This window comes from Vitis vinifera, chromosome 2 (assembly GCF_030704535.1).
Source record: "Vitis vinifera cultivar Pinot Noir 40024 chromosome 2, ASM3070453v1".
Classification (NCBI taxonomy): Eukaryota; Viridiplantae; Streptophyta; class Magnoliopsida; order Vitales; family Vitaceae; genus Vitis; species Vitis vinifera.
Window position 1 is genome coordinate 9,994,967 of NC_081806.1, and position 12,639 is coordinate 10,007,605.

The 12,639-nt window shown below is 35.9% G+C and overlaps 1 protein-coding gene across 2 annotated transcripts; it reads right to left on the reverse strand.

Moving 5' to 3' along the window:
- Nucleotides 1-1,081: 1,081 nt before the first annotated feature.
- Nucleotides 1,082-12,429, reverse strand: LOC100266131 (lysine-specific demethylase JMJ13). 2 transcript variants are annotated; one of them, XM_010664820.3, is made up of 11 exons: nt 11,987-12,429; nt 9,396-9,780; nt 8,991-9,147; nt 8,692-8,911; nt 7,867-7,920; nt 7,698-7,777; nt 7,327-7,604; nt 6,772-7,167; nt 6,240-6,658; nt 5,791-6,063; nt 1,082-1,998 (listed from the first exon to the last, which is right to left on the reverse strand). In XM_010664820.3, the coding sequence occupies exons 1-11, from the start codon at nt 11,987-11,989 to the stop codon at nt 1,639-1,641; spliced, it is 2,625 nt and encodes an 874-aa protein (XP_010663122.1). In that variant the 5' UTR covers nt 11,990-12,429; the 3' UTR covers nt 1,082-1,638. The 2 variants fall into 2 exon arrangements, with proteins under 2 accessions (XP_010663122.1, XP_010663114.1); XM_010664812.3 differs by having other exon boundaries at nt 5,791-6,069; nt 11,987-12,428.
- Nucleotides 12,430-12,639: the final 210 nt, after the last annotated feature.

A 12,639-nucleotide genomic window follows, 5' to 3' on the forward strand; every position in this document is an offset into this window, starting at 1 on the left:
GTGGATGGTATTTGGATTTGGATTGAAACTTTGATCATGAATACTATTCTAACATATGTTAGTTTATCATGCTTAGTAAACATGATCATGAATCAGCTGACTTGATTATCCTTTATATTCATATAATTATAATTTTTATTTAAAAAAAAAAAAAACACTGATAGAATTACAAAAGATTTTATGTTCAAATTGAATAATTTGCCATGACCCCTAGATTGCTAATTTGGTCAGAACTACTCATATGATAGTATTCATGAAGTGTGGATTTTGAAATTTTCAATCTAAATTGGCTGAAACCAAGTTGATCATCTGAGACATTCTCGAACCCAAAGCATGCTGAGCCCAATGTTAGGTTGAACCCCATTCCTGGTAGGTTATTTGGAATCAAGTAGCCCACATTTCAATTATTGGGCTTGGCCCCCCTAACTCCATTTCATCATTCATAACTTCTTCTAGGAATCTCTGGTACCTTCAACTTCATTATTGTATTCCAGGCTGAGCACAACATCCTTATGCACCCATTCCACATGTTAGGCTTAGTTGGTGTATTCGACGGTTCCCTATTCAGTGTTATGCACGGTTCCTTGGTAACTTGTCTTTCGTACGTCAAAGACTAAAAAATTTTAGCAGAGATTTGAAAAAGTGTATGCCTTGCTACCCAAAAAAGACATGTTAAGCTAGAAATGCAACAAAGGACTTATAGATTCAAAATATTTAAAGATAATATAGCAATATTATTTAAAGATGATGGTGATGATCATAATAATAATAACCCAAAACAAAAATTTGCAAATACAAAAGGACATATTGGATTTAGGGCCATAATACCAAGCCCACACCTCTGGCCCAAATTCCAACACAAAATGGGCTGTATTCCTAGCTGGAAATAGTTTCCACATTCAAGAAATAAAGCATAAGGCCATTAGATAGTGGGTCAGACCGAGAGAGTGAACAATTGGAAATTAATTTCCAACATATTGAAACCTAACCATTGTTTTCTTGTGCCTCAAGGAAATTAATTTATCCCCATATAAGTAACAAAAAAAAAAACACACACACACACACACAACAGAAAGATAACTAGAGAAAAAAGGACATTTCTCTGCAATTTTATTGAAGTAGTCCAAGGTGCAAGACCCATTGCTACAAAAAAAAAAAAAAAAAAAAAGAATAAAGAACCCTAGAAAGGGAAGCAGCAGACAACTTCAATGAGAGAGAGGACCAGTGGGAATGCCCACAGGCCGCACAAGAATTGATGGCAATTTTAACTGGTTGAAAAGAAAAAAAAAAAACAAATTTACAGGAGTCACACTAACCAAAATATGTCTACGTTCTCTCTGCTTGCAGGGAAGGTTCTCCTGCCAAAGACGAAAAACACCCCCCGGCCTGAGAACCCCAAGAATCACCATCCGTGCAGGTCTGCCCCAATTTCAGGTCCTGCACAAAAGAATATAAATTTCTTTCCTTCTAAAAGTTGGTTAATTTCAGTCGCTGCTCCCCGGAATCAAATTCTTTTTGCTTTACCGTGTTGTTAGAACCCCATTAGAGAAAACAAAGTTAGCAAAGTCAGGCCCTAGAAGACACTCCAGAGGCAGGCCAACCAGATTTCTGAATCATTTTCTGGAGATGATCTGATCTTCAATCCAACCTGCTCTCCCATCCTAGAAATGATGGACCTCTGACTTTTAGACGCTTCGGCCCAATCTCTATAGACGGTGGTTCTCTCATTGTCTTTCCCAAATCATGAAACCTATCCTTCCTGTGGTGTTCTCTCTGTCTACTCATTGCTTCCTCATTTGCCATCTTCTTAAACTTAATGGAGATTGGCATGGTGGTTCCTGCAGAGAACCTGTCTCTTGGAACATTATCAGTGCTTCGCTTGGAATGATGAGAGCTGGAGCTAAAACTTCGGTTCTGTTCATTAGTCATTGAGCACTCTGATAAAGTCAATTGCCCACATCTTCCTTGAGGCTGGAGTTTCTTCAGTCGTTTAAGCCCCTGCATATATCATGAATATGATGAGAAACACACTTTACCCGCCAGAATTCAAGATCAGTATATTAAAAAAAAAAAAAAAAAATGATTAGTGCTAACACTTCAGTAGAGCATTAAACAATCAAAAACAGAGTAAGAACATAAAAAAGAAGCAAACTATGAGGTTTGAACTAGAAGGATCCGGGGCTGACAAATAGTAGTAGATAAATTGTACTAGAAAGTTTCTTAATAGAAACTTTTAATTGAGTCCACAAAATGCAGATACAAGTACACGAATGGAAAAAAAACTGATACCAAGTTCTACCTCTTCCCAAAGATTATACACAAATGTGGCAAACTTTAGCAAATCTACATGATGCAGATACAAATGCACGAACAGAACAGAGAACATTAACAATGTGGCCTCCATCATAACACATCACATTGAACTTTGGTGGACATGATTAAACCACATTAGAGGATTTTGCCTAATCCTGTTGTCAACTGATGTTACACATGATCAAACCACATTAGAGGATTTTGCCTAATCTTGTTGTCAACTGATATTACCTCCAACTTGATGAGGATGAATCTCTAAAATATACACCAAGAAAAGGAATTTGCATTAGCTGCAATTAAAGTAGAATTAGTATTACTTAAAATTAAATTATGATTAATATTAAATGGAATTAAATTAAAATTAGTATTAGTTGGAAGTAAAGTAAGATTAGTATTTGTTAGAATCAAATTAGAATTAGCTAATTAGGTTATAAGATAATTAGAATTAGAGTCATAATAGGTTATTAGAATCCTAATAAACTTTGAATATTATAATAAGAATTAAAGTCATAATAAGTTATTAGAATCTTAGTAGACTTTGAATTTTTTAGAGAAACCTATAAATAAAGCTAATCAGTTTAACTTAAAAAATGAATTGATTGATATTAATAATATTATGTTTTTTTCATTGCAATTGTTGCAATTATGAGACTCCATTGATTTTCTTCTAGTTGAGACTCCTAGAAGGCCTTAGTAAGACTCTAAGGTTTCCATCTTTACTTGGTCATCTCTACTTTCTCTCTATTTTTTCACAATAAACTTTATTCCTTGTTCCTCTTCTTACACTCGAAAAATAAAAACCCTAGCCCACTTACTTTGAGTGTAGGCAACCATCTTAGGGTTGTCCTGCATCACAACTTCTCTTACAAACGCGTTCATTTCTTATTCCATCAACTTTTTTTTTTTTTCCTTTTGCACTGCACTCCCTATGTTAATAATCCTTGCTTTGGAGACACTGTTTGAACATTATGCGGCTAAACTGCCAAACATTCAATACTATACAGCACAGCAAGATCTATAGCAGCCTTATAAAACTTGTGCATTTAACTTGGTAGGTATTCTAGGACTATATGCAAAAACACTGCTCCATTCATCCTCTACTTCTATAGGTCAAATTATCTCTAATCTCCATATCTTATACAAGATAATAAAAATGGCCACTTCCAGTTATGCCACCAATATTCACTGTTCCCTCATTTTCCATTCTAGTTGCAGTCCATATATTTTGTGTTCCACTCTTGCTTAAACTTTAACCTTTATATTCTAAATGTATGATTTTAAGTTAGGTGAACACCTAATCTTGTTTGGTGAACCAAACCATACTGGCAGCAAATACCATAAGACCACCAGTCTAGTAATTAACATTCAAATGAATGCCAATCGCAAACCACGTTATTTGTGTAAATGGAAGTATCCTCTAAAACTCCAAACTGATAAGTTGAAAAATGCAACCATCCGCCTGGTTACAAGTTCCACAATGTTCCATTTCCATCCATCCACAAATGCAATACTGAAAAGTCATGCTGAAAATCAAAACTTAATTATTATGGACAGTATTGTTCAGAACATGGATAGCAACATCTGCCACGGAACACACAATGGGACCTGGCACATGGTACATCACTTACTGCATCATAAGATATGCTGGAGATAGGCTTGCTAAGATGATGAAATCAGAAGATGATCAACAAAAAGAAATTATAGTGTGATAGACACCCCAGGAAAACCTATAGGCCACAACTCACATAAAGGGACTAAAGGACCAAAGCATTGCCCTGATGCCTTAATTGGCATGATACTTGCAACTCCCTAGTAGGATAAGGGAAAAAAGGGATTAAAGAACCACAATCTTATTGTAAACTGGGAAATAAAGGGAGACCAAAAGGCCTGGAAAGACCATTAAATAACTAGAATTATCACCATTATATTCTTTGCCTAACTCATTTTATACACTTCTCATCCACTAGTTACCTTAGATTAACTACACCTAACATGAGGGGCAATCCAAGATAGAGTATAGTACATTCTCAACCTTCCTTGCTTGTCTCGAACATTTTTCATCTTAACCAAAGAAGATATACATTATGGCGCTCTATATATGGACGCCACTACTGCATCTACTTCACAGCATCAGGCAGCGGAACTAAAATAGATCAAATTAGAAAGGGAAGGATATTAATTCAGCTCTTAGACTTCCCCCTCACAAGCAGCTACCTATCAATCAATAAACTATACAAAAAATATTATGCAAGTTTCTCCAACCCAACAACCAAAACAATGAGAAAAAGATTGCAAGGTAGTCAAGGCAACTTGAAAACCATTCAGAATTAAAACACAAGGCGAGGTTTATAGATTAGATATAGGAATTAGATAAAGTAGGGATAAGAATATTGTTAGAGATTAGGAATAATCTAAACCACAACAACTGTAATTGAGTCCTCAATGTTTTCCAATCTTTTTTTTCTTTTTATTTTTCTTTTTCTCCCTCTCTACCTCCCCCCTCCCTAGAAGAGAATAAGTTTGAGCCATTAATCTTTGATCCTAGAATGAAAACAGAGTACCATACCCATGATTAGTTTCTAACCTAAAACAGGGTTTTAAAAAATGCAGCATTTGCTGATGGAACAGCTGCAAGACATAATCAGGGAAACTCAGAAATTACTAGGATTGCTTTTAGGTTTTCAAGAAATGGAAACAACAAAAATCTCAACAGACATCCTCCACATAAAATCCAGAAGGCAGTTCCATTTTTATTTTTTTTTCCTTTTCCCCAATGGAAAATTTTATCGTGCAACCCCCTTAATGGAACAGAAACCTTTGACAGGTGTTTAATCTACCAATCCCAGATTCCAGAATATAATTGTTGACACATTGTGAAAGAGGTAGAAATGATCAGAAGGATATCCATGTCTCAGCCCCTCTTAAAATACATCATGATAGTAAATATTAAATAAAACAGCAGATTGCCAGAGGGTCAGTCTGAAATAAAATATCTCCTTCTCCATGTGCAAGTCTGAAGTATAATGAGATTACAGGGGACTGGTGGACATATTTTCAAATTTGACCTCCTAGAGCTACTGCTTTGTGATGTCTTTTTTTCTAACAAAGAAACGTGATGTGAGTGCTGTACTAATTTACATTAGACATCTAGGAGGGTCTCCTGTGTGTACATGTGTGCGCATGCATGTGTAAGAGAGGGACAGACACTATCAACTTTTGTAAACTTCCAAGAATTAGGTTCAGATCCAAACGAGCAAAACTTACCAACTCCTAGAATTAAGCATAAATCAGATCATAATATCACATGGTACTGTTAATAGAAAACTACAGATTGCAAAGTGAAAATGAGCAATGCATAAATATGACACAAAGAACAATAGGCAGATGTTCATAATTAGGCAGTAACGGTTACATTTGACAAGTTAGACCTATATCACATATCAAAAAATTTAGTTCAGAAAGAATTCTGGAACTAACCTGATGATCAAAATGCTTAACAGATGAGGCATCATTTGCATTTCTTTTCTCCACCTTAACAGAAGAACGGCGTTTAACCCTGAATATTTCTGAATCAGAATCATCACTGTCTTGATCTATGATAGGCTTAACCTCTGATCCATGAAAATTTTGATGGGTACTCAAGCATTCATCACATGATAGAGAGGATAGACAAGATTCATGTATATTTTGGGATATATCTTCAGAAAACTTTCTAGAAACATGATCTCCTAAGTTAAACTTAGCATCCCCCTGTACCTGGTTGGGAAAATATAGAAATCAAAAGTTGTACATCAGTTGACTACAAATTTGAAGTAGTGTTGATCTACTTCAAGACTCTTAGTGCAGAAAAACTTAAGTAATGCCAGAGAATAAAACAATAAAACAGGGGATAAACAACATATGGAACTCAGAGAGCTAAATCTTACATTCCTGGGTATGGAAGAGCTCTCAACTGGTTTTAGAAAAGAGCAAAGAGTTGATGCAGCACAAGAAAGGGAAGCATCTGACATTTCAGTTCTAAAATATTCTCTCCCACTGTTGAAAGGAGGCTGGCTAGGAGCACTCTGCTCTAGCTCTGGTGACTCATCCTGGGTAGCTACTGGAATCCCAGGGACCAGTCCAAAGTCTATCTCACAATAAGGATAGTATCCATCCTCTTCAGAAATTAAGAACATATCTGACAGAGGAGATAAGTCATCATCACTTTTAGCATGTTGAATCTCCTGAAATATTTCTTCCTCCTGCTCAAACCTCTTAGCTGCAGCTTCCATTTCTGAAATGTCTTCCCTCAAAGAGAGGGTATGATTATGATTGCTCCCACATGGTAACTTAAGCGAGTTAACATCTGGATTTAGAAATCAAGAATATAAGAAAGAATTGAAGTGACATAAAAGATCCACCAAACAAAAGGGAAAAGAAAAGACCAACATTATCTTAAAGCTAGAAATTGGATTATACCATGCCGAAGGCACACAGGATGCAAGTAACAGTTGCAGTTAAGATATGCAACATAGCAGTCACGTTTGCATAGGCTGCAGAGAACAGTTCCACCAGAATTTGGAAATATTGCTGTACATGCCCTTGATTTCATTAAAGCCCAGCGAGCATTGTGCTGGAACCGCATCAGATTCACAAAAGAAAGCTTCATGGAATGTTGAGATGCCAAGTCAGTAGATGAATAATCTGGGTCTTCAAGTTCTAAACTCGTATAGAGAAGCATTGCTTCTTTGCACAGGAGTTCTTCATGAGGAAGGAGAGGCATCCTGTTAAGAAGTGCATATCGTCGGCTAGCAACTGCCCCTAGCGGGAACCAATCACCAATCGCAAAGTTTACTGCCTCACCACAATTGAAACCTAAAATTTTAAAAAACAAACAATTAGAATTTATACAATTCTGATACAGTAATAATGCAAAATAAGAATACGCATACAGAAAGTAATCAATGGCAGATCTGATTGACAATATTTCATTTGCTTCCAAACTGTAGGACAAAACAAAAAGAAATAACTCACCATGACTGAATCCAGCATGATATGCTCTAGGAAAGGTGATTACAAATTCCCCTGGCTTTTGCACAGCCTTGTAGACAGGAACATCATGTTCTAACAAAATATTTGGAGGAAACAAAGTAGTTTTGCCCAAAAGTACATCAAAAGCTCCATCCTCTCCATCAGCTGATAGAATATCACGTGTATACACATGTTCCCTAACCACCTTTTCAAATTCCAAAGCCGCATGACCTGGAATGCCATACCAAGTCTTCGATGCCCCACAGTGATGATAATTGATACTGCAAGCAAAGAGAGTAAAAAGGTAAACATTTGAGCATATGAACAAGAAATATCATTAGAATGAACAGAACTCAAATTAGTCTAACATATACCTATACAAGTAATGATCCTCCACATGCCAAGCAAACATACTAAATAGCATTCCAATGTAAAGCATGGGATCAGTTACTCCCTGAAATAAACCCAATGTAAGTCAGAAAGAGCACAAAATAAAAAATAAAATAAAATCACAATTCAACTAAAGAAATATTGTCCCAGTACCGGAATTTCAGATTCTAGAAGACGTAAAATAGACTTGGGCAGCCGGGAAAGTTTCTGAAACCACAAGAGGAGAACAGGACAGATGAGAGAAGTTCAAGAATATCATGAAACTAATTCCAAATAATGGTAATAACTTTATTCCAGAATGCATCTATGCATCTAGTAAAAAACAGAAGGGTAAATTTAAAAGACAAAAACAAACAGGTTGAAGAAAGAAAGAAAGAAAGAAAGAAAGAAAGAAGTTTTTGTATTAAGAGCAGCTTTAAACACTAAACATAAATCAAGCATGCCAAGGACAAATGTTGTAAAATCAATAAGGATATCATATTCAGGGACAAAGTAAATAATTGTAAAAACCAGGAATAGCATGCTACTTCCAAAAGGCACAGCAAAAGATGATAAAATGCTGAAAAAATAACACATAAATAAAATGTCCTCTAAGTCAGAGAATCATGGTTATCTGTATTTCCTTTCCTAAGAATTTTCTCATCCCTACAATGACAGCTAGGAATTTATCCCAACTGTGGGTAAAGCAAATCCAACTAATAAGGGCTCACCCCTCTACCATACACCACTTAAATACTGGGGAGGCTTGAACATGAGCCCTTTGGTTCATTGCCGGAGGTCAGTATTGCCAAGCTAGGGCATGCAGTTATAATATCATTCTATGTCTCTCCTTGTCTTGAATTCAAAAGCTACTCAGATGGTTATAGTGTTGTATCACCACTAAAAAGTGCTAGAAAGGGTTATATGCCACCATCTCTGACGTTTGAATTAAGGAAAAGAACCTCTAGAAAGCAGAGAGTAAAAATAGTGAATCAACACCTTTAAATTCCATTTGCTTTTTCCGAGCTGATCATTGGGGGAAGATGAAAAGGCACTACCATCAACATCACATGCATATTCAACTGTTTCTGTCTTTCCACAAGCTATTTCATGCCAAAATTCTTTTTCCAAGTACGAGGAAGGAAGACATCCAGCACTACAATATCTACGAGCAAAAACCTTGTTCGCCATTTTCTCGAAATCACGAAATGTATAATTTCTGAAAAATCATGTTCACATTCAAATACAGAAAAATAATTAAGTAAAAAATTTGCATTTCCACTTAATAAGAAACAAACCTTCCACTCATGAAAAAGGTGACTTTGTCATCACTATCCCACTCAGCAAGACGAAGAGGTTGTACTCTAGTTGTAAACTTGAAACCCATTTTCTCCTTCATCAATACAACCCCAGCAGGTACAGAAGCACTCAAAGGGGAAATAATTTTGCATATACCTGAAAGTTGATAGAGAAGAACAAGGAGAGAAGTTAGTGCAAACTCAATTCAAGTGATTAGAAGGCCATCAAACCACCAAAGTTAAGATCTTCAGAAATGAAGAAGATAAATTGGAGCAATCATAAAGACTATATGCATACAGACATATAAACCATACATATATATGGCCTTTTTTCAACAATGCAAAACAATGGTCATGAAATCCTACCAGAACCATAATTCAATGCAATGCAGTTGAAGACATTACCATATTTTGAAGCTTCTGGAGCTATCTTTTGCAAATAAACCAGTGGGTCCTCAAAATCCTCCTTTGTTGGACGGTAAACAGGGCATTCTGGAATTTTATCAATCCATTCTAGATCAGTTGTATCAAACTTATCCACCTTACGCTTTGAAAAGGCATCCTTCTCATTTAGAGCTCCACTGGATCTATAAAATGAATCTGTATTACCATGTAATCTCACACCACATGATGATGAAGGTCTTAAAGCATCTCCTCCACTTCTAGTCATCATGTTACTGACACTTACAGTCTGATCGGCAGTTCTTGATTTCATTCGCTGAAGCCGTTTGTGCCTCAGAAATTCTAACCCATTTTTAGCCTCTCTAGACAAACAAACCCTTCCTTCCACCTGTTAAAAAATTGAAGCAACAAAAAGGAAAAAAAGTTAGCTGATGTCTAATGGAAAAGATGACCTGATCCATATATAAGGCTACAACATTCTGTTCAACATTCTCAAGTTATCAGTGTGAAGAACAATAATACTTATCTAAACAGAGAGTAGGCAACTGTAGTTAAAATTTCATATCACATGTTGTCTTAATCAACAATACATTCTTATCACAGTATTATTTTTTGGTATCATGTGTCTCTAAATACACATATCATTCTTTTTGTCTTCTGACTTATAGCAGTACTAGTGGTTTAAACTCAGACTACATAAAAAATTAAACAATCATCCGATCCCATATATTAAGTGCCTGACAATGGAATAGATTTGATACTTAAGTTTCCAAGTTCCCAGAAGGATCAGTGCTTTATAACCACCATCCACAATCAAGATTTTTTTCAAGGGATAAGATATGTTAAGTTTCATAACCGAGAAATGCATCCAACCATCCACCTAAACACTGATCTGGAGGAAGGATATCACCATTCAACATTCAACAATCTTACAAATATACTGAGGTGAAAGAGCTTCACCCTAGTTCAACCCATGCCACCTCCCCAATCAGGCACAGCTGGATATCATGATACGACAAGGCCAGTGGTAGAGAATAAAATGCTCATTTCAAAGTCATTTCTCCAGCAAGTATTAATAGATGTATGACTTTGCCATTGAAGCTTCTTAAAGAAGAGAGATTTCTTGATTAATTAGCATGGGTTGTGAATCAGACTGGCAAACTAACTTAAGAAGCGATCAATATTTAATGTGAAGCATCAGCATCATTTTCCAGACACATTATAGCAGTAAGTTGTTCCCCAGATAAACTCCATAACTGTCACCACACCAAGATGTTATGCATTAATCCACTAGAAATCTGTTGGTTCAAGATGAAGGACAGGTCATCTTCTCTGCAGATCTTTCAACTAGAACCCTAGTGATTCCAAAACATCTGTAAGGCATTGGAGCAGAAGAGAAAAATGGTTGTCCAAGGCACCAAATCCAAAGACAAATAAACGATTCTTTATCCTACATTAAATTCATTTGCAAAGAAACTGCATTCAAACAACCATCACAATGATCTCAATCTCCTTTAGATGGGATTAACTTCATTCATTCATTCATTCAAACAACCATCTGATGCAACAGCGCACTCTAAGACATAATATCCTTCTCATGGCTAATGGCAGTAACATCACTCTCCTTTTGATGTCAGTTGCATTGAATTATGAATTAAACATTAGACTGAAGAATTAGCATTTTCAGAATTTCTGACATATCAAAATAAATTGAAGAATTAGGATTTTCAGAATCTCCAATACATCAAAATCAACTAACATGACCCAGTCAATCTTGGGTAAACCGTACCCATACCCATACATCTTCCTTCCTGAATTTAAATCCAGACTTCAAATTTCAAGAAAATTGCCTAAACCGCATGTAATCATCATCATATCAACCACAGACACATCACTGTAATCCAAGTCAATTGGATTCACATCCAATAATAAGCCCAAAACACCCATATCACAGTCCACATATTCTTCATTCCAAATTCTCAAAATTATCCAGATAAATTCAAAGAAAAGCCCGGTCAAACCAACCTCTGATGCACCAGGACAATACAGTTATCAAATGGGCTTCCCCTGTTTCCAAGTTGAATTGTTGCTGTTTTGAATAGAACATTTGTCAAAATGAAGAAAGAAAGAAAAAAGGAGGGGTATTATCCCTTCCTTTCATTTTTCCTACGGAAATGCTTACCATCTATAATTTAAACAACAAACTTCAAAATTAAAAATAAAAATCAAAAATCAAAAAAAATAATAATTATTGAAAAAAAAGAGAGAGAGAGAGAGAGAGAAACATGGTGATCGCATTGTAATCTTCAGAATATAAACTCCATATATTTCTAAATCAAAATAAGAATAAATTAATCTGATGAGAGCTGTTACAAATTTTTTTATTAAAAAAAATTATATTTAAAAAGTGAGCCAAAACAATCAAAAAAACAAACCAACGAAAATATGGCGAAAATTATTAAGCACTCAAACAATGTCTCAGATCTGAACAAGCGAGATGAAGAAAAAATGTATCAAACATTAAATAAAAATAAATTATCACAAGAATAAAATAATAATGGGAGAGAAAAAATCCAAAAGCCCCAATCACATACCATCTCATTCCGAAATCCTCCTCTGGACGGCTCCGTCTTCTCTCTTCCACCAAAACAAGAAAAAACCGAAACGAAAATCAGGAAAACCAAACCCTAGTTCACGATCTCCGTCACGAACAATCAACAACGAACCTTTGCCGACAACCAGGTCCGCCACATTCTCGCCAACCACCACGAGCGCGAAAGAACCGAGTCAGACTCAGAGATCCGAAGGCTTCCTAGACCGAGCCACGAACCCGGCCAAAAAAATCCAGAAAAGAAGACAATGAGAGAAGCGCAGAATTTTCCGGCGAGTTAGCAGCCTCGCCGCCGGAGATAAAAGCGGTTTCCCGGCTAGAAAGGGAGGTTTTCCGGGCGAATAAGAGAGAGAAAAAGGAGAGAGGAACAGTAGATGGAATAGAGAAAGAAGGCTTTGAAAACGGAAAAAGAGGAAAGAGAGGATGATTTATAGTTTTATACTCAAAAATAAATAAATATTAATTTATATTATTAATGCTTTAATGGAAAAACAACGGGTTTTTAATTTTTATTTAAATAAATTTTTTAATATTATTTGAAAATTATTAAAGGTAAGAAGTGTGAAGGAAAAGAAAGTGGTTGTTGTTAGGTGGTTCAACCAAACGCTTTGCCGGCCAAAAACGCGTTTTACCCCG